General features: G+C 38.7%; 2 protein-coding genes across 2 annotated transcripts; one reads left to right on the forward strand and one right to left on the reverse strand.

The window, feature by feature from the left end:
• Positions 1-7,735: 7,735 nt before the first annotated feature.
• Positions 7,736-13,380, reverse strand: LOC145791256 (uncharacterized). Its single transcript, XM_082871593.1, has 4 exons — positions 13,375-13,380; positions 8,667-9,260; positions 8,486-8,584; positions 7,736-8,277 (listed from the first exon to the last, which is right to left on the reverse strand). The coding sequence occupies exons 1-4, from the start codon at positions 13,378-13,380 to the stop codon at positions 8,173-8,175; spliced, it is 804 nt and encodes a 267-aa protein (XP_082727719.1). The 3' UTR covers positions 7,736-8,172.
• A 5,351-nt stretch (positions 13,381-18,731) lies between these two features.
• On the forward strand, positions 18,732-27,896 carry LOC145791257 (uncharacterized). Its single transcript, XM_082871594.1, has 9 exons — positions 18,732-19,881; positions 19,987-20,076; positions 20,193-20,295; positions 20,439-20,513; positions 20,811-20,961; positions 21,215-21,284; positions 22,810-22,875; positions 26,619-26,741; positions 27,736-27,896. Exons 1-9 carry the CDS (start codon positions 18,732-18,734, stop codon positions 27,894-27,896), a joined length of 1,989 nt encoding a protein of 662 aa, XP_082727720.1.
• The last annotated feature ends 76 nt before the right edge of the window (positions 27,897-27,972 follow it).

Here is a 27,972-nt window from a genome sequence, read left to right on the forward strand (position 1 = left end):
AAAATTATTTTATTTTTAAATTGTGACATTTAAATTTTATTGAATTTTATTAAATATAATACATAATTAAATAGTTGAGGGTCAAAATGGTCATTTTTGCATATAATCCAAACAGTTATTAGTCCCCCACTTTCTGTCCCACCCCCCCCAGGACAGGATAGTCCCCCATATGAGGGACATGGAGTCCGGCCGGACATGGAGTCCGCCGGACTAAAAAAAAATCAAACGACGGATAAGGAGCACTATTTGGATTACAATCCAAATAGTGGATAGTCCCCCCTCCTATTCCCCCCAATCAAACACACCCGTAGTCTACTGTACTGTTCGGACTCGTTAGTCTTACCGAAAGTCTTGTTTCGAAAAAATTTCAACCCTTAATAAAATGAAAGATAAATTACATTTTGATTGTATCTTCAGAAAATAATTATAGATTCATAAAATATTTAAAATTTTAATTATTAATATTTGTAAAATTTATCACTTTATCTCAATTTTTTCAAACATATATTAAATTATAATTTCTTCATGACTGTTATATAAACATATAATCATACTAAGTATAATTAATATTCCCCATCAAAAAAGTATATAAATATTAAAAATAAAAAAGAAGAAGAATTCTCCTAATACTAACAATATTATTAAAATTACAAAAGATCAAATGTAATTGGTTATAAAAACACAAGGCCCTGCCTTCTCTTTTAATTTGAAATCGGATTGGAGTGCACTGTTGGGTTTCATGGGCCTACCATGGTGCTTACATCGATAATCCGAATCGTTCAATATTTATGATTCGTCAAGTACTTCATTTTTGTAAAAAATCACGTTGATCAGATTCTGATAGCCATTACAAATTTGTGTTAATGATAACTATGATTTTAAAAATAATTTGTTGACACAAATGTGCTTTGATTAAGTGACTACTGATATTCGATTAACGTGATTTTTTACAGAATTCTAAATATTGAATGATTCAAATTATAGATATGAGCCCCATGGTGGGCATACAGAGGCCCAACAGGATGCTCAGTTGGGTCTAACTATAGAGAAATACTGGGGTGCTTTGAGAAGTTGGTAAAAAACTGGTCTTTGGCTTTTTATCAAGTTTTTTAGGGTGTGTTTGGTAACATTTACGTTTTCAGTTTATATTTACAAAAAATTTATAAATTGGTTTTTGTTTATTTTTTGTTTATTTTTAGAAAAACATAAACTACAAACGCGTTTGGTATTGACAAAATGTTTAAAAAAAATTTAAAATATAAAAAAGAGTGAGAAATGGCGAGTGGTGTGGCGGCGGAAGACGGTGGTAGAAAGTGGTAACGGTGGGTGGTGGGTAGCTGGTGGTGGTGGGTGGGTTGGTGATGGTGGTGGGTGGTGGTGGTGGTGGTGGTTTTGGCGGCGGGTGGTGGGTACTAGTGGCGGGTAGGTGACGGGTGGTGGTGGTGAGTGGATGGGTGACGGTGGCGGGTGGTGGGTGGTAGCAAGTGGGGGGTGGTGGCAGGTGGGTAGCGGATGACGAGTGGCGGTAAGTGGTGGCGGGTGGTGATAGTGGGTGAGTGGGTGGGTGACGGCGGCGGGTGGTGGGTGGTAACGAGTGGGTGTTGGTGGTGATGGTGGCGGGTGGTAGTGGCAGGTGAGTGGCGGATGGCCGGTGGTGGTGGTGGGTAGTGGTAGCAGGTGGGTGGCGGATGGCGGGTGGTGGTGGGTGGTGGTGGCAGGTGGGTGGCAGATGGCGGGTGGTGGTGGGTGGTGGCGGTTGGTGATGGTGGGTGGATGGGTGACGGTGGTGGGTGGTGGGTGGTGGCGGCGGGTAGTGATGGCAGGTGGGTGGCGGATGGCAGGCGGTGGCGGGTAGGTGGCGGATGGTGGTGGGGGTAGGTGGGTGGGTGGGTGACAGTAGTGGGTGATAGGTGGTAACGAGTGGGTGACGGTGGCGAGTGATAGGTGGTAACGAGTGGGTGACAGTGGCGGGTGATAGGTGGTAACGAATGGGTGGTGGTGGCAGGTGGGTGGTGGGTGATGGTGGTGGTGCTGCTGGTGGGTGGTAGGTGGTGGTGGTGGCGGGTGAGTGGCAGGTGGGTGGTGGTGGTGGTGGGTGGCTGGTGGTGGCAGGTGGTAGATAGTGGTGGTGGCAGGTGGCTGGTGAGTGGTGGTGGCGGCGGGCGGTGGATGGTAATAGCGAGTGGTGGGTGATGGCGGTTGGATGGCAGGTGGGTGGTAGGTAGTGGTAGTGGTGGTGGGGGTGGGTGGTGGTCGCGGAGGCGGAAGACGGTGGTGGAAAATGGTGGCGGGTGGTGGCTAGTGTTGGGTGATAAAAAAAAAAAAAACTGAAAACTCAAAATAGAAACACATTTTTTGTGTTTTCATTTTTTGGCCAAATTTATAAACTGAGACCACTGATTTATAAATCAAAAATTTTACCAAACAAGTTTTTATTTGAATTTTTAAAATTTTTGTAAATATAAACAGAAAACTGAAAACGTAAGTGTTACCAAACGGCACCTTAGGTTTTTGGAAAGTGATTTAGAAAGTTAGTAAAAAGCTGACTTTTGACTTTTTAGTTTAATATTTGTTTATGGTGTCAAATCAAATTAAAATGACCAAAATACCCTTATCCAACATAACAAATTTATTATTATTATTTTTTGTCATAGGCCCTAATTTGTAATTTTACACTTGCATTTTTGGCACTTTCCAAACCAATTTTGTTGCGTTTTTGGACATTTTGTCCAAAAACGTGACTTTTTATTTTGTTCCCAAAACGGCACACTGTCCATAAAATATATATATATATATATATATTTAGTAAGATTGTCAATAAAAATTTAAATATATAGCATTGCTCAAAAAAAAAAAAAAAAAAAAGAGCAACTCCAACACTAATATGTATTTTACCTATTTAAACATTACTATAAAATATATATTTTATTTTATCTATCAATTGTTTCATGTTTTTACTCCAACCATACTCTTTATTTTAGTTATTCATCTAAATACTATTAACTTTATAAAATGTTATATCAGTAACAAAGATGGAGGGAAATGATCATAATGATTAAATATATTTTACCTAGCCTTTGAAGGCTAGCTACATATAAATAGTTAATGTGAGTTAAGTTAAAATACATAATCATGTGTTTAATGTATTAAATTTTTTTTTAAAAAAAAGAGTTACATTAAACATTGTGACGAACAAGGTTTCTATTTCTAGTGGTAGCTTTTGGTAGAGTTTTAGAATTATGATTTGACAATAGAGTTATATTTTGAGTTTAATGATTAAATATATTTTACCTAGCCCTTGAAGGCTAGCTATATATAACTAGTAAATGTGAGTTGAATTAAAATACATAATCATATGTTTAACGTATTAAAAAAATTTTTTAAAAAAAAGTTATATTAAACATTTTGACAAACAAGGACTCTATTTCTAGTGGTAGCTTTTGACAAAGTTTTAGAATTATGATTTGAGAATAGAGTTATATTTTGAGTTTGTAAGTTTTGAAATTATGATTTAAAAAGAGAAAATTTGCTTGGTTAGGAGTTTTGAAAAGAATTTTAAATTGAGTTTTGAATTTTTGATTTGACATATGAAATTAGAAAAATTGTTTGATTATGAGTTTTGAAAATAGTTTTTAAAACTTAATTCAAAAACTTATAACTTATAACCAAATACACAACTCAAAACTCTATTGAATATTCTATTCAAAACGCATAAATCAAACTCTTTTTAATTTTATTCACCCAAAAAAAAAACTCTTTTTAACATTCAATTCAAAAAAAAAAATTTTTGTCATTTTAGTCTAAAAAAATAATTTTTATATTTAAAAAATATCAAAAATAAACATAATTTTTTTTTTCAAATAACAAGTGGCGATTGACGATTGACAATTGTAAAAAAAAAAAAATTTACATTGTTTCGATTAACTGGCCAAACGTCCAAAAAAAAACATCCGAAAAGATAACCGAATAAACCCAAAATTCAAAAATTCTCAACTTTTTACAATGGAGAAAAAAAAAAAAAATCAAACATAAAAGAGAATTTTTTTTAAAATATATGGTAAAACCATATTTCCAAAACTCCATCCACACACTGAAAGAAAAATTTATTTTAAAATATATGATAAAACGACATTTCCAAAACTCCATCACACAATACATGGAATGGAGGGGTCAAAATTATGATTATAAATCTCTCTCCTTTCTCTCCCCCCTCTATCTCCAGCGTTTCATTTCATCACACCAACCGTCATTTCTTCATTTCAAAGCCTTACTCTATTCCATTGATAACAACCACAGCCCCTCCTGTAGACACCCCATTTTTGACCGACCTTAAGACTCAGACGTCACCGATTGAGCGCTTGGTGATGTTGCATAATGTGCTCGTTCAGAAGTCTCAGAGTCGCGGCCGTGAGCCCTGCCTCCAGACTTCCGAACCCTCTTCTGTGCCTTGTCTCGGTTTGCGAACTAGACTCGGTTTTCTCTGTTTCTTTTCCTGAGGGGAGGGAGAGGTCCCGTAGACCATCTCTCAGTGGCCGTAGGCTACATTTTGTGGCCATAGGCCATTTTGCCCATTTCGGAGTCCGGTTCCCGGTTTTCGGGACCGTAGGCCGTGTGCCTCGGTTCGGGACCGCTTAACCATCTCCTATTGCTCCGGTTTTTGGCATACTTCCTTTTTGCTCCCTTTTGAGGGACACTGGGGTCTGAGAAACCCACTTCATGGCCGATTGCCACTTTCGGTGCTTAACAGCCCATTTTCGGGACCTCGAACTGTGCGTTTTGGTCCCCGAGCGTTCGTTTTGCAACGGTTTTCGTTCATTTTTGGCAGGTACCTCTGTTTTATCACCGGGGAGGTCACTGAAGGGTGGGAGGCCAGCAATTGTTGCAGCAGCCAGTTATGCATCCTCCGACGCCCTCCGGCGCCCGTTTTTCGCACTTCCGGGCTAATGTTGAACACCCTAGGGTTAGTGTTGCCAACTTTCAACCACATATTTGTGATGTACACACATGAGAGGACCCTAAAAGTTGGTGGCCGGCCATTAAGGTTACCTGACCCTTTTGACCCCTTTCTTCCGGGCTAATGTTGAACCCCTTGGACCCTTTTTCTTGAACTTTGAACCACATATTTGTGATGTACACACATGAGAGGACCCTAAAAGTTCATGGCCGGCCAGTAATTCAAGTTGACCCTTTTGAACCCCTCTTTCCGAGCCAATGTTGAACCCCTTGGACCCACTTTCTTGGAATTTTAACCACATGGTTGTGTTGTACACACATAGGAGTACCTCACCAGTTGCTGGCCGGCCAGAAAATATGATTGAACCTTTTGACCCCTAGTCGGCCGGCTAGGGGGTGTGGCCGGCCGGCCACCTGCAACAAAAGTACCAGGCCGGCCTGCTTCCTTGCACTGTACACTTTACAGCTGTGGAGCTGTTTCCCCCAGACAAGATCTTTATCTGGGGGATATTTCGTGGGGGAATATTACTCTCCTTTTCCCCCACCTTTACACCCCTTCTTTGGCCTATATAGCAAGCAAGCCTTGTAGTATTTTGGGGTTAGAAAAACTCTCCTTCAAGTCTCCATACACAACTCCATCTCCATCCTTCTCAATTCTTTGAAAAACCCTAAATCCCTAACCATCATTCCTTCTACACCACCAAGCTCTACCACCACTACCTCATTTCCAGCAACAAGGAAGGGTTCTCAAAGGTCAAAGAAGCTGCAAATTCATCCAAGAAGCAACAAAAGTTTGAGTCTTCAAGGGTAAGTAATACTTTTACTCTTTTGACCCTTTTTCTTGATTTATTTGTAAGCCCCACTTGCTTTTTGTTTCAAGCTCCGACCCTAACTGAAAAGGGCCCTCTTTTGAGCTTAACTTCACTTTTCATTAAGGGCTCAACCCTGTTTGAGCCCTCCATGATACACTTGCTTCATTGATCCTCTTGTATGTCATGATTTTGCATGCTATTTTTGGCCCATGAGAAATCTGTTTTTTGGCATGTTGTAAACTGATATAAGGCTTATTTTGAGCCCCTCTTCAACATTGGAGAAGGGCTCAACATTGTTTGGTGCCTCCATGTGTCACTTGTAGTTATATCCCTTATTTGGCCCCATTTTTGCATAAATTGGCAGCCCCCTTTGCTTCTGTTTTTGGACCTCGATCCGAACTGAAAGTGGCCTTATTTTGGCCTATACTTCATGTTTCATTAACACTTTTTTTCTGTTTGGTGATTATTTTGTATACTTCATGTTATAGCACCTTTTGAGCCTTGTGTTGCATCACATTTTTAGCATATTTGTATATTGATTTTGAGGCTGCCATATACTGTAAATATTCATATTTTTGGTCCCTCTTCAGTGTTGTAGAAGGAAATTTTTCAGTTTGGGTTTTTCTTATATCACTTGCTTCATTACCCCTCTTTTGGGCGGGAAACATTACCTGCAGCAGCAGTGGACTCCCAGCAAACCTAGTCGCCTCCCGGCGATAGACAGAATCTAAGCCCATCAGTGTCTCGGCCAAGGTCATGGCAATACAGCTCTTTCCTTCTCTCAAACCTTGGGCGACTTCAATCAGGCGAATGCTAGCTCCGCCGAAGCCCGAGGAAAGCAGAAAGTGAGACAACATACACAAGCAGAGGGCGTGTTGCCGGAAACCCTGCCAATAATGGTTGCTGCGGTCACCAGCGTCGGAAAAACGATGGATCAAGCCGAGGATGTCTAGTTCCCCACTGCAGATCAGAGATCGAGCATCATGCGCCGTGAGCCCACACATCCGCCCTAAAGCCTGAGCATGGCCAAAACGGAGCTGGGGCAAGATCACTTCAGAGTATTCAGACTCCATCAAAACCTGAAAATCTTCGAAAGTGGGACACATCTCTTGGCCGCCAAAGCTAAAAACATGCGTCACTGGATTCCAGAACCTTGCCGCGGCATGGAGAAAAGGAAGCTGTAGCGGAGTACGGCTCAGCGTGAATAGTGCATTCAAACCGAAACCCCGGAAATTCAGCTTTTCCGAGCCATCTAGAGAAGAGATCCAAGATATGAGATTTTCTGCGAGAAACGCCTCCATCTTTGTCTAAAACTAAGATGAAATGAATGTTCCCGAAGTTGAGGCTTTTATAGAAAGAAAGACACTATTCACGGGGACACGTGTCAAAAATCTGGTGGCTGCAGGACTGAATGGCCGGCCAGCCACCTTTTCTGGCTGGCCAGCCATTTACTTTTTGCAGAAATGGCCGGCCAGCTGTCTCTCTCCACAAAAATGGCCGGCCGGCTCCCAAGGATGGCCAGCAATGCTCCAGTGTATCCCCTTGGCCCTGTTTTACCCTTTGAGGAAAGTTTCAAGCATTTCCATGCAACGAGAAAGTCAAAGGCCTTTATCTCCCTCCGTTTCAGATGCGTTCCGATGCCCAGATCATTAGAAGTACACTTTGTTTATCGAGTTGTTGTTTTGCTTATCAAGTTGTTTGTCGAGCGGACGTGTTTCGTGTTTTTGAGTCATTGCTCTCTGTTTAAGCAATTTTTGTTAAAGTCTTGTTTATTTGTGTTGTTGCATTTTGCTTATCGAGTTGTAAACTTTCTAAGGTCCTGTTATATCTTAGTAAGTTAAGTTGTTTAGTTTGTCGTGTCGGTTCACTACCTGACTTGGTGATTACACAATGCGCATTACCATTCAATTTCATTTTTTGTGCAAAATAAATGATGCGATACGATGCTAAAAGTTTAAAATACAAACACCTTTTCAAAAGCTATTTCATTTCATCATGCTTTACAACAAACAAAGGTACAATTTTTACAGAAAATAAAACTGCCTAACAATGTGCAAAGTGCTACAAACTACTAGCAAAAAGAAAAATAAAGCAGGAAATAACAGCATCAAAGTCCTCGGGAGCGGGAACGAGAAGCACGCCTCATCCTCTTTTGCGGGACAATCTCCGCACCACCATCTGAGTCGGAGCTGTCATCCTCAGGATCCCCCTCAGCCTCGCCTCTATTCCCCGAGCCAAAACCGGAGCCCCCCTCCTCAGCAGATGTCTCTGACTGACGATCGGTAGCCTCCTCCTCCTCCTCAGCATCCTCCTCCTCCTCATTAGGCTCCACCTCCACAACGTGAGCCCTGCGTCTGCGGACAGGCCCTCCTCGAGCTCCTCGAAAAGGCCTAGAAGGCCCGGCTCCTCAGGAAGGCCGAGATGGCCCCACCCCCTGAAAAGGCCCAGATGGCCCAGCTCCCCAAGGAGGCCCAGGTGGCCTGGTCTGCGGCTGACCGGACCATGAAGGCATCTGAAAACAAAGAGTTCAATTCAAATGCATCAGTCCAAATATATACATCAGATGCAGATACAAGCAAAGGCCACATGAAGTGGGTGCATATAAATACAGTGTCCAAGTGGGGTGTGTGTCAGATGTGCTCTACACAAGTAGTCTATCGATGCAGTAGAAATCAGCATGTCATCAGAAGTATGATAAATGCCAGAAAACTGAAGGGTACCTGGATGCCCGCGACAGACAACTGTGCCTCCCTACGCAGGACCATGCCTTCGAGTGTGGCCACCAGTCCAACCACCTCCTCCATGTACCCTCGCGATGGCTGCAAAAATGAGCTCATAATCATTAGTGAACAGAAAAGTGTCTAAACATCTGAATGATGAATGAAAACAAGTGGAGCATACCGGCGGTGAGTCCGGATCAATGGCGTATCGATCACTGGGCATCGGAGGCTCTAGTGGAATCGGAGTCGGAGAGCTAGCCCCATACTGCCACGCCATCAACTCAGTAGGCATATCTGGCCATCCGGGATGAGGATGAACCGACGGAGCCGGAGGAACCGGTCTACTCCCACCTCTAGATGTACCAGCCCTGCTAGTGGAAGGGGCGTCTGCAGCCCGAGCCCGAGCCTGGCCCGAGGATGACATACCGGCAGGCCTCATCATCGGGATACGAGCTTCCGTCAATGGAGGCATCAAATATATGTGACGGTAAGTGGCGTAGTCCCCCTCCTCAACATATAATAATGCATCACTGCCCAACATGGCGCCGACTACCTCCGAGTAAGAGAGCCTGTCAGCAGTCCGCATACTGGCTGGGGATACTGCGGGAATATCCTGAGAAAGATACCCCCATACCTGGCGCAGAAAGCGCTCCCCCAGGAACCATACCCTGCCAACCGGCCCTTCAAGCAAGACCCTATACTGGGAGATGTCCGATGCTCCGGTATACTGAAGTCGGAGGCCGTCACCCAGGGACACCCAGGGCTGCCATGTAATCTGCGGATGATGAATGCATAAACCAATCAGAAATCGAGAATATACAGAGCAAATCAAAGATGAAAATGAAAAGAACTGAAAGTTCTGAAGTACCTCTGAATGTCGTACAGTGTCGAAGTACTGTCGCAGGCGAAGGAGGGTCTCTCGAGGCCTCGACCGGTGTGGGCCCTCGAACACCAATGAATATGGGGTCATGGGAATCCCTACCACCTCCAGCTCTGGGGCTAATGATGGGAAGTATACATAGACCCATAGCTGAGAAAAGCAATGCAGAATGTAAGTACGAAGTGCTGAGAGCAAAATGCAGACTGTAAAAGTGCGCTGTGTGTGTGCAATGTACAAGTAATGAGAAGCAGAAATGTAAATCAAGGGGACAGAAAATACCTTCCAGGCTCTCCAGTAGCCGCCAAGCAAATCGCCCCGCCCGCGGGAGGTCGCGCTCATATAAAAGTAAAGGGTAGCCAGGCCGGCGCCACCCCAGTCATATCGATGGACCTGTGATAGGTCGACTAGAGCGCTCAGCAGGTATAGCCCAACGGTGTTCCCTCTGTCGGCGAACAGGGTAGTCCCGAAGAGGAACATCAGGAAACCACGGGCATACTGCTCTGTCTCCTCGGGAGTCTCAGGCACCATCTCCGCTCGCCGGAAATGGGAGGAGAACCAAGTGTATCGGACTCTCCCTGAAACCCTATCAACAGGCGGGTGAGCCCCCAATAAATACATCCAGGCGGCCTCCCACTCGCCCATATCCTCATCGTAAGGGATGGACCAACCTCCGACGTCTAAACCGGTCAATACAGCGAAGTCAAAAGGGGTCATGGTCATATCCCCGGTAGCAGAGAAATGAAAGGAATTGGTGGTGTCCCACCATCTCTCTACCAGGGCTGCCATCAGCGTCCTCCTGGCAGGACAACGTGACAACCCAACGCAGAAGGGTCCGAATCCTGCCAAATCTACCAAATCTCGGACGGCCTCCGGGAGCTCGGCATACCAATCTCGCGCGATGGTAGAACCATACCCTCGCACACTGCGGGAACCAACCTGCATTCAGAATGAATACATGTGTCAATAACGAAATGAAAGGGCTGTGTGCCAATGAAATGAAATGGGTTGTGTGCCAATGAAATGAAATGGGCTGTGTGCTAATGAAATGAAAGGACTGTGTGCCAATGAGATAAATGGGTTGTGTGCCAATGAGATAAATGGGTTGTGTGCCAATGGAATGAAATGGGCTGTGTGCCGATGAAGTGAAAAAAGCTACATGCAAATTCTAATCTGGGCTGCGTGTTCAAAAAATTTAAAATGTGGGCTGCGTGTTCACTATCTATCTGGGCTGCGTGTTCAGAAAATTTGAAGTTTGGGCTGCGTGTTCAACTTTCAATTAAATTGTGGGCTGCGTGTTCACTATCTATCTGGGCTGCGTGTTCAGAGAATTTGAAGTTTGGGCTGCGTGTTCAACTTTCAGTTAAATTGTGGGCTGCGTGTTCACTATCTATCTGGGCTGCGTGTTCAGAAAATTTGAAGTTTGGGCTGCGTGTTCAACTTTCAGTTAAAATGTGGGCTGCGTGTTCACTATCTATCTGGGCTGCGTGTTCAGAAAATTTGAAGTTTGGGCTGCGTGTTCAACTTTCAGTTAAAATGTGGGCTGCGTGTTCACTATCTATCTGGGCTGCGTGTTCAGAAAATTTGAAGTTTGGGCTGCGTGTTCAACTTTCAGTTAAAATGTGGGCTGCGTGTTCACTATCTATCTGGGCTGCGTGTTCAGAAAATTTGAAGTTTGGGCTGCGTGTTCAACTTTCAGTTAAATTGTGGGCTGCGTGTTCACTATCTATCTGGGCTGCGTGTTCAGAAAATTTAAAGTTTGGGCTGCGTGTTCAACTTTCAGTTAAAATGTGGGCTGCGTGTTCACTATCTATCTGGGCTGCGTGTTCAGAAAATTTGAAGTTTGGGCTGCGTGTTCAACTTTCAGTTAAATTGTGGGCTGCGTGTTCACTATCTATCTGGGCTGCGTGTTCAGAAAATTTGAAGTTTGGGCTGCGTGTTCAACTTTCAGTTAAATTGTGGGCTGCGTGTTCACTATCTATCTGGGCTGCGTGTTCAGAAAATTTGAAGTTTGGGCTGCGTGTTCAACTTTCAGTTAAATTGTGGGCTGCGTGTTCACTATCTATCTAGGCTGCGTGTTCAGAGAATTTGAAGTTTGGGCTGCGTGTTCAACTTTCAGTTAAATTATGGGCTGCGTGTTCACTATCTATCTGGGCTGCGTGTTCAGAGAATTTGAAGTTTGGGCTGCGTGTTCAACTTTCAGTTAAATTGTGGGCTGCGTGTTCACTATCTATCTGGGCTGCGTGTTCAGAAAATTTGAAGTTTGGGCTGCGTGTTCAACTTTCAGTTAAAATGTGGGCTGCGTGTTCACTATCTATCTGGGCTGCGTGTTCAGAAAATTTGAAGTTTGGGCTGCGTGTTCAACTTTCAGTTAAATTGTGGGCTGCGTGTTCACTATCTATCTGGGCTGCGTGTTCAGAAAATTTGAAGTTTGGGCTGCGTGTTCAACTTTCAGTTAAATTGTGGGCTGGGTGTTCACTATCTACCTGGGCTGCGTGTTCAGAAAATTTGAAATTTGGGTTGCGTGTTCAACTTTCAGTTAAATTGTGGGCTGCGTGTTCACTATCTACCTGGGCTGCGTGTTCAGAAAATTTGAAGTTTGGGCTGCGTGTTCAACTTTCAATTAAATTGTGGGCTGCGTGTTCACTATCTAATCTGGGCTGCGTGTTCAGAAAATTTAAAGTGTAGGCTGTGTGTTCACTTTCAAATTCGGGCTGTGTGTTTGACAAATCAGTGATTGAGCCGTGTGTTCGCCTCTTAACTAATGTGTACTGTGTGTTCGCAATTAATTAATGAGCCGAGTGTTCAGAAATTCAAGTGTTGAAACTACATGTTCAAGATGTAAGCAAAGTACTATGTCATAAACTAAACAGCATATTCAAGCATGGCAAGGGTGCGAAATGTAAAATACAGAAAATGAAGTAAATACCTCTCGGGCCTCGTGAGAGAGATGCTGCTCCGGCTCTCTGAGAAGCAGATCCCCGGGTGCTCGCTCGTCAAAACTGGTAAAGTGACGGAAGACAGCGCGCGGAAGAACGTGTGCTGGCGGACGGTACCTCCCGGGAATGAAAGGTCGGGTCCTCGGGGGTAGAGTCATAGGATCGAAATCATCTCCGGCACCTGGAAAACCTCCGCCGTGGGGAGAATTGCCCCCCATTTTCAAAGAATCTGTAAAAGGGAGCAGAAATGAGCAAAATGGGCCAAAATTGGAAAAAGTCAACAAAAGTCAACTCTCGGGAAATGGAAAAAGTCAACAAAAGTCAACTCCCGAGAAAATATTTCAAATATTGAGACAAACTTACCTCAAGTGGCGAAAATGCAAAAAGAAGCTCCGAAGCCGGAATTTAATCGCTCCAAAGTGCTTGAAACTGAGTGTTTTTGCGAAAACAATTTGCACGGGGCGTTGGAAAATGCGCGTGAAACTCAGATCTGGAGAGGAAAGTGTTGTAGAAGGCAAGAAAAGGAAGGAGCCTCGGCTGCCTTTTATAGGCCTCAAGTCTTGGTTGAAGAGGCATGCAAAAAGGGGGAGAAAAAGACCAAAATACCCCCGGATAAAGCACATGGCCGGCCGGCCCCTATTTCTAGCTGGCCAGCTATCTGCTTTTTGCAGAAATGGCCGGCCAGCCATTAGCTTTATTGGAAACCGGTTGGCCACCTCCCCTTGGGAAGATGAACGGCCGGCCATGTCCCTCACATGCTCACCTAGCTCTCTGCAAATTTTGAGGAAGATCGGAGTTCCCGGGACCTGAAAAAGTTCAAGAAAAGTACATTTCCGGTCGCGAAATAGCTCCACCGGGACTTCGGCTTCAAGTTCTGACATGTGTCTCATCACCACTCGTCGAAATCAAAGTGTATCCTTTTTGAATGAGTTGTAACCTTTCAGGGAAGTGGGTCGGAGGCCGCGATCGAGTTACCTTCGCCGAAACACGCGTTTCCGTACTCGTTGTTTCATAACAAACGGACACCCTGATTCTTGCTCGTGTCACATTATCTTACATTCTCATGAACATACCTGCATTAACGTGCACATTTCTTGATGTTAATCATGCTTCGGTGTTTGAGCATACGTTGTCACGCATGTTCCACTCTTACATTGCGATGCATACACTTGCCGGCACTGCGTGTGTCGAACTTTCGGAATCACATTAAATATATGTTGGTAGCATATTGTACTTGTTGTAATTTCTCTCTTTTGCAGGCACGATATTGTATGTACGGTTCAATTGAGGCTGGTGCAACCAGACGAATCGAGCAGGTATTGTATCTTCTCCGTGTGAGATGTGGCGGGGATTGAATAATCCTCCGCATTCTTAACTGCATGAAATGTAGTTGTTGCTTTGCACTCTTGCTTAAAACTGTTGCATCTATTTGCGAATACTTGCTTCATTACAGCTTGCTACATTTGCATGATCATTGAGGTACCTTCAGCTTCTTGCATATCATTTGCATTTTGCCCCCTGCCTGCGGGCATGCCTACGGGCACATCTCTGTTTATCTTGTATGATTGTCTAAGTCTTCGGCCTTGTCAAAAATGGGTCGTCTCTGGGCTTTGACATTCACTCCCGTCACTTATGACTTCCGAGTTCTGTCAAAGAGGGGCAACTGTAGACACCCCATTTTTGACCGACCTTAAGACTCAGACGTCACCGATTGAGCGCTTGGTGATGTTGCATAATGTGCTCGTTCAGAAGTCTCAGAGTCGCGGCCGTGAGCCCTGCCTCCAGACTTCCGAACCCTCTTCTGTGCCTTGTCTCGGTTTGCGAACCAGACTCGGTTTTCTCTGTTTCTTTTCCTGAGGGGAGGGAGAGGTCCCGTAGACCATCTCTCAGTGGCCGTAGGCTACATTTTGTGGCCATAGGCCATTTTGCCCATTTCGGAGTCCGGTTCCCGGTTTTCGGGACCGTAGGCCGTGTGCCTCGGTTCGGGACCGCTTAACCATCTCCTATTGCTCCGGTTTTTGGCATACTTCCTTTTTGCTCCCTTTTGAGGGACACTGGGGTCTGAGAAACCCACTTCGTGGCCGATTGCCACTTTCGGTGCTTAACAGCCCATTTTCAGGACCTCGAACTGCGGGTTTTGGTCCCCGAGCGTTCGTTTTGCAACGGTTTTCGTTCATTTTTGGCAGGTACCTCTGTTTTATCACCGGGGAGGTCACTGAAGGGTGGGAGGCCAGCAATTGTTGCAGCAGCCAGTTATGCATCCTCCGACGCCCTCCGGCGCCCGTTTTTCGCACTTCCGGGCTAATGTTGAACACCCTAGGGTTAGTGTTGCCAACTTTCAATCACATATTTGTGATGTACACACATGAGAGGACCCTAAAAGTTGGTGGCCGGCCATTAAGGTTACCTGACCCTTTTGACCCCTTTCTTCCGGGCTAATGTTGAACCCCTTGGACCCTTTTTCTTGAACTTTGAACCACATATTTGTGATGTACACACATGAGAGGACCCTAAAAGTTCATGGCCGGCCAGTAATTCAAGTTGACCCTTTTGAACCCCTCTTTCCGAGCCAATGTTGAACCCCTTGGACCCACTTTCTTGGAATTTTAACCACATGGTTGTGTTGTACACACATAGGAGTACCTCACCAGTTGCTGGCCGGCCAGAAAATATGATTGAACCTTTTGACCCCTAGCCGGCCGGCTAGGGGGTGTGGCCGGCCGGCCACCTGCAACAAAAGTACCAGGCCGGCCTGCTTCCTTGCACTGTACACTTTACAGCTGTGGAGCTGTTTCCCCCAGACAAGATCTTTATCTGGGGGATATTTCGTGGGGGAATATTACTCTCCTTTTCCCCCACCTTTACACCCCTTCTTTGGCCTATATAGCAAGCAAGCCTTGTAGTATTTTGGGGTTAGAAAAACTCTCCTTCAAGTCTCCATACACAACTCCATCTCCATCCTTCTCAATTCTTTGAAAAACCCTAAATCCCTAACCATCATTCCTTCTACACCACCAAGCTCTACCACCATTACCTCATTTCCCGCAACAAGGAAGGGTTCTCAAAGGTCAAAGAAGCTGCAAATTCATCCAAGAAGCAACAAAAGTTTGAGTCTTCAAGGGTAAGTAATACTTTTACTCTTTTGACCCTTTTTCTTGATTTATTTGTAAGCCCCACTTGCTTTTTGTTTCAAGCTCCGACCCTAACTGAAAAGGGCCCTCTTTTGAGCTTAACTTCACTTTTCATTAAGGGCACAACCCTGTTTGAGCCCTCCATGATACACTTGCTTCATTGATCCTCTTGTATGTCATGATTTTGCATGCTATTTTTGGCCCATGAGCAATCTGTTTTTGGGCATGTTGTAAACTGATATAAGGCTTATTTTGAGCCCCTCTTCAACATTGGAGAAGGGCTCAACATTTTTTGGTGCCTCCATGTGTCACTTGTAGTTATATCCCTTATTTGGCCCCATTTTTGCATAAATTGGCAGCCCCCTTTGCTTCTGTTTTTGGACCTCGGTCCGAACTGAAAGTGGCCTTATTTTGGCCTATACTTCATGTTTCATTAACACTTTTTTTCTGTTTGGTGATTATTTTGTATACTTCATGTTATAGCACCTTTTGAGCCTTGTGTTGCATCACATTTTTAGCATATTTGTATATTGATTTTGAGGCTGCCATATACTGTAAATATTCATATTTTTGGTCCCTCTTCAGTGTTGTAGAAGGAAATTTTTCAGTTTGGGTTTTTCTTATATCACTTGCTTCATTACCCCTCTTTTGGCCCCTATTCTTGCATGCCATTTTTGCCATACCTATGCTTGCTGTTTGGCCATGTTTATAACTGTGAAAGTGCCTTTTTTGGGACTGTCTAGCTTCTGTCTTTGTATTGCATGTCCATATTGTGCATGTTTGGCATAGCTATAGGCCATTTCGGGTGCCTAATGTTGCATTTCAGGGCAATTCCATGCATTTCATGTCATTTCGCCTCATTTCGGGACTGTTTTTCCCCCATATTTTACTGCTGAAATTCCATTAGAATGATTGCTATCATTTCCATGTCATTTCATCATATTTTGTCATCGCCTCGGTTTGCGTGCCCGTGTGCACGCATTTCGAGGCACTTCATTTTTATCCGCCAGCATCCCATGTGAGTGTGGCTGAGGCTCACTCATGTTGGTATAAGTCCATATCATGTTTCCATGTCATTTCACTGCATTTTGACATCGCCTCGGTTTGCGTGCCCGTGTGCACGCATTTCAAGGCACTCCATTTTTTTATCCGCCGGCATCCTATGTGAGTGTGGCTGAGGCTCACTCATGTTGGTATAAGCCCATCTATCATTTCCATGTCATTTCATCACATTCTATCATCGCCTCGGTTTGCGTGCCCGCGTGCACGTATTTCGAGACACATATCATCGCCTCGGTTTGCGTACCCGCGTGCACGCATTTCGAGACACATATCATCGCCTCGGTTTGCGTGCCAGTGTGCACATATTTCGAGACACATATCATTGCCTCTGTTTGCGTGCCCCGTGCACGTATTTTGAGACACGTATCATCATCTCGGTTTGCGTGCCCATGTGCACGCATTTTGAGGCACCTCATTTTTATAGCATCCTGCCATTACCTCAGTTTGCGTGCCCGTGTGCACGCATTTCGAGACATCTCATTTTCATAGCATTGTGTATGTTAGGATTACACCTTAGTTGCATTTCATGCATATCATGCATATTGCATCGTGTCCGGAATAGGAGTTAGCCCGGGCATGGGAAACGAGGTACATTTCGTACTCCGAGTGACGGAATATGTCTCAATTCCCCCAGTCACCGACACTCCGGATTATCCATGATGGAGTTAGGTTTTAGCTGTAGTTTCATGTGCATTCATCCTATATTGAGTTGTGCATTTCGACTCCTCGGCCATTATGCCTCGGTATGCATGATTGGTGGCACGAGGATCGAGACATGCATATATCTGTGCAAATACATTGCTATGCCCCTTTCCTGCTCTCTGTTGCAGTAAAACGAAGAATCAGCAACCTTTTGGGGCTTGGCACGCATTTCAAGAACAGGTGTAAACAGAGGCTAATTGGGGCATTCCGGTGGATTTCCGCGCAAGACAACCCGGACATGTATCATCCATCAGAAGCAAGGCAGTCCCTGGCTTGCACGCCAGTTTTATTTGCTTTCTTAGTTAATTCATTAATTAATTAGGATTTTGTAATATTTTGGACTGTAATATTCTTTTATTCGGGACTGTAATATTGGGACTGTATATTTATTCGGACCCTCTAAGCGAGGGCATAACTGTAATAAGTGTGCGTGAGTGTGATGTATGTCTTCCAACCCCACGTCTTTCTCCCTTTTATTTATCCGCTTATGATGGTTAGATTAGGGCATATTTCAATTAGCATACAGTATGACAGTATGTTTGCATTCATTCATCTGTATTGCATGCACCGGGCTCGGCGCATCATACTAACTGCATTGTATTTTCAATTCCAAATTGAATACATGTTAGCTGTAGCATTCCATATGTCATCTTAGAATAGCCGAGCCTGCTATAGTTGCATTTTGCATGTGTTGCATTAGGCATTTCTATATACTTAGGATCATGCATGATTTCTAATGTAGTTTCTATTTTGGCTTGGAGTACTCGGTAAGTTTTATGCTTTAGCATCCTTGCATGCGTGTGAGTGACTGCCATGATAGCATGCTTACCATGAGGCTATATGCTTATCTGATATAACTGCCTGAATGCCTGTGGGTGAAGGTTGGGTTATCTGAATTGGAATAAATCATCAATTGTTTCAAGCCTACCTGCGGGTAGCAAACCATTTTCAAAAACAAGCATGAAATGTTTTGTTCCAATTTGAGCGACCCGGTCTATACTTATATGTTGTGAGCATCACGTAGTAACTTAGGCTAATAACCGGTTTAAGGACATACAAAGTTTTCAAAAATTGATATCATGGTTAGTAGAGGCCGGTCTATGACCGGGCGAGCGGGGGTGCTCACGAAGTGACCTTCCCCAATCGTACCCAAGTTCCCGAGCCGAGGCAACTTTGGTGATGACGGACACGTGGCCTTTTGGCACCGAGTCAGGGTTTCCTAAATTTCCCAAAATAAAATATTTAGGTGGCGACTCTGTATCTGGCAAAGCAGTCCATGTTTGGCACTACTTTTTCAAAAATCTGTTTCTCAAAACGATTTGCCGGATTTGGACTCTTTGGTTCAAATTAGGAACCGTGACAAATTTAAGAGTCCGAGCTGTAGTGACCCCAAATGAACAGAACGGGACCTAACCCTCCCGGGGCGTTCGGGGGACGTCTACACCTCCGTTCAAAGAAAAAAAAGAAAAAAACCAGTGTCCCTAGTGTACTCATTACAGGAGAAACTAGAGAGAGAGAGAGAGAGTTATAAGGAAATGGAGGTGGGTAGAAGAAAGCGCACAACAAGAAATGGTGTGGTGGCAGGTTCTGTTTGGGAGAGCAGAATGATGAGTGATGAAATCAAAGGAGGAATCAAAGTCTTCAATGGTGAAGAAGAGAACTCAGAAGAGAGTGGTGACAAACGTTTGAGACCAAAACCAAGTCCTATTGGGGTCAGTGGCAAGAGGAAGACATGGAAATCTGAGAATTCTGATGGGCTTCAGAGAAGCCCAATTCAGATTGCAAGGCAAAGATCTGAAATAAACAAGAATTTGGATGTACAGTGTAAGGAGTTGAGTGTATCTACTGATGGAATCAAGAAAAACCCAGTTCAGTCAAAGAAATCAAGATCTGAGCAACTAAGTGTGTCTGTTGATGGAATTAAGAGAAGCCCAATTCACAAAATGAAGACAAGATCTGAGGAATCTAAGGAGCTAAATGTGTTTGTTGAAAGAACTGAGAGAAACCCAAATCAGGTTAGGAAGGCAAAGTCTGAATCCCAGAAGTTAATTGGTGAATCTGATGATGGATTTGAGAGGAATTTAGTTCAATTGAGGAAAGTGAAGCCAGAGTTCAATAAGGCTTTGGATGAATCTGTAGATACAAAAACAAAATTGGTTTCAAATAAATCTTTGGATGGTCCAAGCAAAAAGTTAGATGGGTTGGGTGATGGAACTGGGAGGAATTCATTTGAATTGAAGGTGACGAAACCGGAGTCGAACGAGGCTTTTGTTGAGTCTGTTGTGGCAATTGAGAAGAGCCCAGTTGGAATTGATGAGACTAGATCTGATGAAACTTGCAAAGAGTGTGGTGTGTGTGAAGAAAAGGTCATTTCTAGTAGTTTGAGCAATATGGGTGAAGTCAAATCTGCTCCAAAATTGGTGGCAAATGATGATGATGATGATGATGATGAAGATTGGGATGAAGCATTGGATGAGGGAATTGAGATTGAGATAGAGAAGAAGAGCTTTGATGTTAAGAAAATTAGCATACCAGAACAAAAGCCCAAACAGGTTGTGAATGAGGAGAAAATGTTGCATAAAGTTCAAGAAAAACCACTACCCATCTCACCAATAGTGAAAAAACAGACTACTACTTTAGTGAACCACTCTAGGACTCATCTAACTCCCAAAAAAACTAAACCAAGTAAGAGTCTCGCTTTACTAACATCTCACTGATTTTTATTTTCACTTATTATGACATTTTACCTTTGTTAATCTTTAATGTGTTTCAATTTTGGTTGCTTTGTAGTTCCAATGTCACATGGATTCCAGAGGAGTCCTGAAACCCAGACTGGATTCCAGAGGATTTCTCAAACCCATAATAAATTGCAGAGTTTAGGCAAGTTTTCACGGATGGATGGATTTGAATTCTTTTTTTTTTTTTTTTGGATGCTACTTCACTATACCTCTCCATTTTCAAGCATTCATTTTGTGATGTTTGTTAAATTTGAACAGTTGATTTGGTTATGTGGAGAGATGTCTCGAAATCAGCATTCGTGTTCGGTATTGGAACATTTATCATAATTGCGTCATCTTACACCAAAGATATCAATATCAGGTCAGAAATAATACTCCAAGCTCATATGACACAACACAACTACTCTAACCATGCTCATTATCCAATTTTTCTTGTTCATTTTACTCGTCCCCTGTTTCAAAACAGAGCACAGAGCTAAAAACACACTTTGATGACTTTTACAGCTTCATAACTGTGGTTTCTTATCTGGGTCTTGTCTATCTTGCTGTAATCTTCTTATTTCGATCCATTATTTGCAGGTAATTTATTAAATGAAGAACTTCAGATAAATGAAAAAGAGAAAAATAATTGCAAATTGAGAAAGTGCAAGTGAGAACTATGTCATTTTCGCACAGTTCTCACTTGCACCAGACACATGTCTCACTTGCACTATATTGATTTTCTATTTGCGTGTTTCCTATTCATTTGAAACTCCCTTTATTCTTTTTTATTTTTTATGGGAAAGTTCATTTACCACATAGGTGTTAATTAAAGACTTGTTTGATGGTTTCTTTTGCTTTTTTTTTTTTTGGCTATAATTTTGGAAAAAATAACAGGGGAGTCATAGGAGGAGATGATACAAACCAAGACTATGTTGTTGGGGAAGAAGAGGCAGTATGGTTAGTAAAAATGATTCTTCCTTATTTGAATGAGTTTCTTCTAAAGTTCAAAGCCCTTTTTTGTGGAGATCCTGCCACTACAATGAAGGTGAGTTTCATTTCACTCATTTTCTATTGTTTTTCAGAAAAAATATCAGAATAATGTTTAAAATTTGAATCTATAATATAGATTTAAACTTGATGATGTGAATATTACTTTCAAAATGAATTTGATCCACTCAATAGGAATTTTAGGCAACTCTTTTTTCCTTTTCTATAGTATCATAATTTGAATTTGTAGTATAGATCTATAGTATTCTTTCTTCTTGATGTTTTATTGTTTTTAAATGTGACCTTGTCAGTTGGCAATCATACTGTTTGTTTTGGCAAAGTGTGGCAGCTCCATAACTATTTGGAAGATGGCCAAATTGGGTGAGTTATGATTTCATTTGAATTTTCAAAATGGAGATTGTTATTTACACCCCTCACTGGCTATTCACACTCCATATTGTGTTTTGGTTAAGAACAAAATTTAAAGGATAGAAAGCAAAAGTAGAGTATGAATAGTAATTTTCTTAAAAATTTAGGTGCTAAATTTGTTGACTAATCTTTTTTATTCATTATTATTCATCATTTTAGTGGAGTTAAAAGTTTATTTTACCTTCGCCAAGTGGCAATATAAGTGTTACATTGGAGTCTCATCAATTATAAATAAAATTGTAAGGAGTGTTTGGATTATGGATTTAGGATGAGATTTGAAAAAAAAAATGTAATTTTTTTTTTAATGAAGTGTAAGTTAAATTTTTGCTTAATTTTATTTTTCTTTTTCAAATTCCTGATCCAGAGACGGTGTAAACTAATTAAGTTGAATAGTAGTGTTTAAATTGTTTTTAAAAAAAAAGATTGTTCAAGCTTAATTTAAAATTTTAATGAATGAATTTCAAAATGTTTAAATTTAACTTGTTTATCTTTCGATAAAATCTCGAACGATATTTAGTCGAATTGAATTTGAATGTATAAATGTGCAAATTTAATTATTTCTTTTACAATGTATATAAATTTATTGACTCGATATAAAAAAAGTAACATTTTCAAAATATGTTTATCTTTGCAAAATAAATTAGGTTAAAAAAAGCTTAAATCATTTTACAATTCTCACTATCAAAGAAATAATCATTGTGTTTGGTTTTAATTTTTTAGATATAATTTTTTGAAAATTGAATTTTTAATTCTTTTATTTTAGTGAATATTTTTAAAATTTTAAACAATTTTTTTTACTTTTTTAAATGCACTTTATTTAGATGTATCTAAAAAATAAAATATTTGTAAATAAATATTTTAAAAAATCAATAAATACACAAGAATATGAAAAATGTATTGAATTTTTTAATATTTTTGATATTTAGTGAATTTTTTAAATATTTTTTTACGAATATTATATTTGTTAAGTGTATTTATGTTACGTGTATTTAAAAATTAAAAAAATTACTTAGAATATTTTAAAAAAAAAATTAGTGAAAACAAAAAAATAAGAAAAATAAAAAAAAATTAATTTTTTAAAAAATTAATCTTAAAAATTCAAATCAAACAAGTTGAATAATTTTACTAATTGGCATGATCTATTGTGGGATCCATGACAATTGTTAAAAATTTGTTAAAATATTAGTTAATAAAATTTAAATAATTATACAATAACTCCAATTTGATACACGAGGAATGTGCCACAAGTTTAATCCTAATGTAGCATTTTTACATAATTTTACGTGATAAATATTTCTTGGGAATCCCATAAATGCTTATTTTTGCTTGATAGTTTTCTCCAATTTTTTCTCGGGAACCAAACAGATCTAACCAAAAAGTTAAAATTTTCTGAGCATTATTTAATTATTTATATTATGGATTGTCATTTTGCGCTGACTAGTAGATGTGGTGTGACAACTGGGTGTGGTGTGAACAGGGTTTTTTGGAGTATTCAGCGTACCAAAGATATGCTCATCGTATTCCACACTCATCACTGCTTACGGTAATAATACTCTCCACTATGCTTACTGTTTGTAATTCTCAAGCATTGTTTAGGAAGGATTGATTTTGAGTAATGACAGGGATTATGGAGAAAATATTATGAGGATGGTTATGAAAGATTTTTTATTATTAGATTATATAAATAATAAAATATTATATATTAATTAAAAAATAAAAAAAATTCATGGAATATTTAATGATTTTTTTCCATGATCTCTAATATTATTTGTTGATTTTAACCTAATTTTTTTAAAAAAAATCATTAAATAAGTAAAAGAAATAGTAAATTGCATAAAAATGTCAAAGATTTCTCCTTTTTTTCTTTATTTTTTTTTTTATAAAAAGTCAAAAATTTATCTCAAACATATTATTTTTTTTCCTAGTAATTCTAAAGACTAAAAAGATTTATCAAATGTTTCACGTGGGTGTAAGACACATATAAGACTCTCATGGTATGAATCTTATAGCCATGTGAGACATTTGGTAGAATTTTTTTAATAAATCTTTTGGGAGTCTTTAGCATTTTTCTTTTTTATCTCATATTTTAGCAAAAAATTCAAAAAAAAAATATTAAAATAACATGTTTCCAAACGAGGTTTTAGAGCTCGTTTGGAAATTGACTATTTAAATTAATTTTTTACTAACATTTTATTAAATATGTGTAAAAAAAGTAAAAAGAATGATGTGATTGAATGTTTTGGCTATTTTTGTGCAAAAACTTGCTTTCCAAAGGGAGGAAGCGAAGCGGTTAGGGAAGAATATTAGATCCCATAATTTTAATCAATTAATAACAAATTATGACACTATTTGAATTTGTCCCACGACTAGTGCATAATTTTTTTTTTTTTTAATTATTGGTAAATTACAATAAACCTTCTTAAACTATATAATTAATTTGTCATTTGTCCCTTTGAACTTCAAAATGTAACAGTTAACTACTTTGAATTATCATCATTTTACACTCAATATATTTTGTTAGGATTTTGTCTTGGAATTTTAACGAAATCAATTCATGTGTGAAATACATGACACACTTATTATTTTTTAGAATAATAATATCCGTTATTGATTTTTTAAAAGCAATGATACTCTTATCTAGTAATTTCATTTGTATTTTGTCTTTTTTATCTTAGTGGTAAAGTGCAAACAGAATCACTAGATAAATACATTATTGCCTTAAAAATTAAATAAATGTGTGATGTGCTTTATATATGATTTGATTTTGTGTAAATCCCTAACAAAATTCTAATAGAAATGATTAACTGTAACAAGATAATATTTTAAGGTGGTTTAACAGTTGAGTTTTGAAGTTTAGAGGAACAAAAAGCAAATTGGTCATAGTTTAAGTTTATTATAATTTGCTCTTTATTTATTTATTACCTTCTTTTTTAGTATTTTTTAAGTGAAGAATGTATAAAATCTCTAAATAAAAATTCATATAATTTGGTGTACAATAATTTTAAATAATAAATGTTAATTTTTGATTTGTCAATCATAAAATTTTAACTCTTTCTTAAATCATTGTGGATGGATTTAAAATTATAAATTATAAATTTTTAACATTTGTCAACAAGTATGTGTATGATAGTGCAACATTAGAGTATGGTATTGTTTGGTGCAATTTATCTGAGCGGCTTATAATTTTTTTTATTTATTCTGAGAGTCTATGCTAGATTGTTTAGTACAGTTTTTGCTTATAATTTATTAATAAGAAATAACTTAAATAAGTTTAAAAAAAAGACTAACTTCTTTTTTTTTTTTAACTTCTACGTTTTTGCTTATAATTTATTAATAAAAAATAACTTAAATAAATTTTGAAAATTAATTTTTAATTTTTTTTAACTTCTACTTTTAAATTATCAAGTTTTAATTTATAAGTAAACATTCGTATAAACCACACCACAATACACTTGAATTTATCACAAAGCATTCTATGCTCTACCCCAGTCAGTGTGATATTTGATGGTTGTTTTGAGAAATTAGTTAAAAGTTAATTTTTTTAACTTTTTAAAAAAATGTGTAAAAAATAAAAAAGATGATATGATCCAAAATAAATTAAAAATTGACTTTTGACTTTTCATGTTATTTCCAAAAGAGACAGTTTATATGAGTTGTTTAAATTTTTATTTAGAAGTCTTTGTGAAAGAAAATGGGGGGTGATCGTTTTTGACTTTTGTTTTGTTATTATTAATTTTTATTTTATAATAAGTTGCACTAAATAGGTCTGTGTCTCATGAATCACATAACTGCTCTTTTTCTTTTTCTTATTTTTTCTTTTTCTCTTTTTCCTTAGTATGTGCAAAGAGATAGAAAGCTTGTTTTGATTGAGCAAATTATAACATTAGATTGAGATTATTAATTTGTGAGACTTACATTATATTGTTTGGTTGTAATTTTTATTATTTAGATTATATTCTAATAGTCATTCTATCAAACAAATTTGACGAATTTTTTAATTCCCAACTAATTACGCAATACATACATATAATTGAGATTATATATTTCCATATTTATCGTAAAATAAATGTGAACAAGAAGTAATTATATATCTCACTAATTTAGATGGATAATTAGTCTTACACTAATATCATGGGTTGTTAATCTTTTCATTATTAGTTGTGCTAATCAAACATACCCTAAGAATATAGATTTAATATATAATGGGCCTCTAAGCAAATACATATGGATGAGTTTTTTTTTTTATATATATTAAAAAAAAACATCTTATTCACTAAAATCAATCTTTTGAACTCGGTTCAAGTGTGATGAATTTTATATATAAAGGAAAAAGAAATTTATTTTCTTGTATATATTATGTTCATTTGACATTAGAATTTTACAAGAAAAATTTAAATTTAACAGTTCATTTACCAAGAAAACAAAAGTTAATGTTGGCTTATTTTTCCTACGAAGGAAAATATCATAAATGCGAGCGTGCCAGCAAGGATTGAAAAATCCTTACAGATTAAATTCAAGCCAATTATCAAGCGATTGTGTTGACGGTTCTTTTGCCTCAACGAAGAGGACTTCAAATTTGCCAAGTGTAGCGAAAAGAAAAAGTAAAAGAAGAAAAAGGGATGGAGAAAGATGATTGAGTGAACAATCAAAGTAATAATTACTTACCTCTACTCCTATGCTTCGAAAAGAAAGTGCATAAAATGCTTCGAAATGGAAATGCTGAAAATAAATACTTCGAAATATAAATCTATGTTAAGCTACTCCTAAGATAAGAAAAATGACAAGAAATATTGAAATCAATTGTCTTTGATTTATGATTCTGCCCCTTACAATCTAGCCATTAATGGCTATTTATAGAAGAAAAAATACAGCAATAATTACTTAGTAACTACCCATTTCTTCCATCTTCATTCTTGTCTTGCCATGTGTCCTTCCACTCATCCACTTTGTCCTCCCACTCATCCACTTTGTCCTTCATATTCTCCATTATCTCTATAACTTCTTTTAACTTCCAAATGAATAAGAGGATGCCACGTGTCCTGCAATTATATAAATAATAAATAATAATAAAAATTGCAGATTTATGGTGCTAACAGTTACTGGAAAGTTTAATTTTTTTGGTTAAGATTTTCACAACGCAAAATCTAAACATATGGATCTCATAAGTTTCTTACTGACCTGAACAACACAATTTATGTGGAAAATTTGATTTCTTTGTAATTTACATGAAAACATATTTTATATGAGAGCGGTCTTCCTTATTCATTTATTTATTTGTTATTATAGGTAAATTTTGGATTGGACAATTGAGAGACGCTTGGGAATCATGCTCACACAAGAAGGCTGTGGCTTTTGGCATCTTTGCCCTTGTATGGAACCTCTCATCGGTCATAGCTCGCATATGGGCAGGTAAGGACACTTTTGTCATTCCATTCATACCTATATATACACATGAATAATAGTAAGTACATATAATAATGCATACTCTTAGGTTTTTTATAAAAAATAATGTATAGTATATATATTTTTCACCTCAAGTTCTCTTTCAAAGCTCGAATGGTTTGAATGTTATTTCTCAACATAGGTAGTTTCGTGAAGTCGACAAATCTTAAAAACACATAAACATAATATTAGATTTAGTTAAATTTTGTTAATCGTATAGTTATTATACAGTGTTTAACTGAATGCCTTGATTCGTGCAAAGATTAAACATATCAAACTTTTTTTTGTTACGTATTGTTTATCCATTTGAGTCATATATATAATTGCATTTAGAAATTGACTATATATATAACCATTCTAATATTAATACAAATTTACAAGTTTATGAATCGCTAAAGATATAAACCTCACAATAACTTTCTATCATATTTTGATAAGAACTTTGGCTATATAAATGTACAACAATTTTATTTTTATTTTTTTTTCTTGTTAAGTATGTACAATAATCTACCATTTTTATTTATTATTTTTCTTTTCAATAAAAAAATCCAAAACTTTTTGGACAGTTATAAGAAAAGGTCAACTTCGTACATTTATCTAAAAAAATAATTTGTTGGTAATTTGAAAAAACAAATTGAGTTTAACAATTTAGAGATTGTTTGGTAAAACTTATTTGTAATTTAAAAAATAATAATAAAAATAAAAAAACATTTCAAACTTAACTTAAAAAATATAGCTTTTTGAGCATATTTTTTAAGCTGAAAAAATAAATAAACTAAAATTAAAAAAATATATATATATATATCTTAACTTTTTAAATTACAAGTACTTAAACATGAAAGTTCAAAATTTAAACTAAAAAAGTGCAAATAAATTTTGTAAAATAAATAACACATACATAAATTGTTGATAATATTTTTGGGTTTTTCTCACATGCATTATTGATTTACATCCCATGCAGTGTTCATGTTATTTGTGGCGTTCAGATGTTATCAACAATCACTTGTGAGACATGATTGGGTAGAGGATGAAGCGAAATGTGAGACCACGTGTCAAGTGCAGATTGGACGACAAAGACAAAGGCATGGGCCTACCTTAGTGGAATTAAAAGAAAGAAAATAAATAAATAAAAATAGGTTTAAGAATGCACCCACACTAGAGTTATTATAACTAAAGTAGTTGTGCCACTGATTTGATC

This window comes from Camellia sinensis, chromosome 5 (assembly GCF_055761805.1).
Source record: "Camellia sinensis isolate YWXY chromosome 5, ASM5576180v1, whole genome shotgun sequence".
Classification (NCBI taxonomy): domain Eukaryota; kingdom Viridiplantae; phylum Streptophyta; class Magnoliopsida; order Ericales; family Theaceae; genus Camellia; species Camellia sinensis.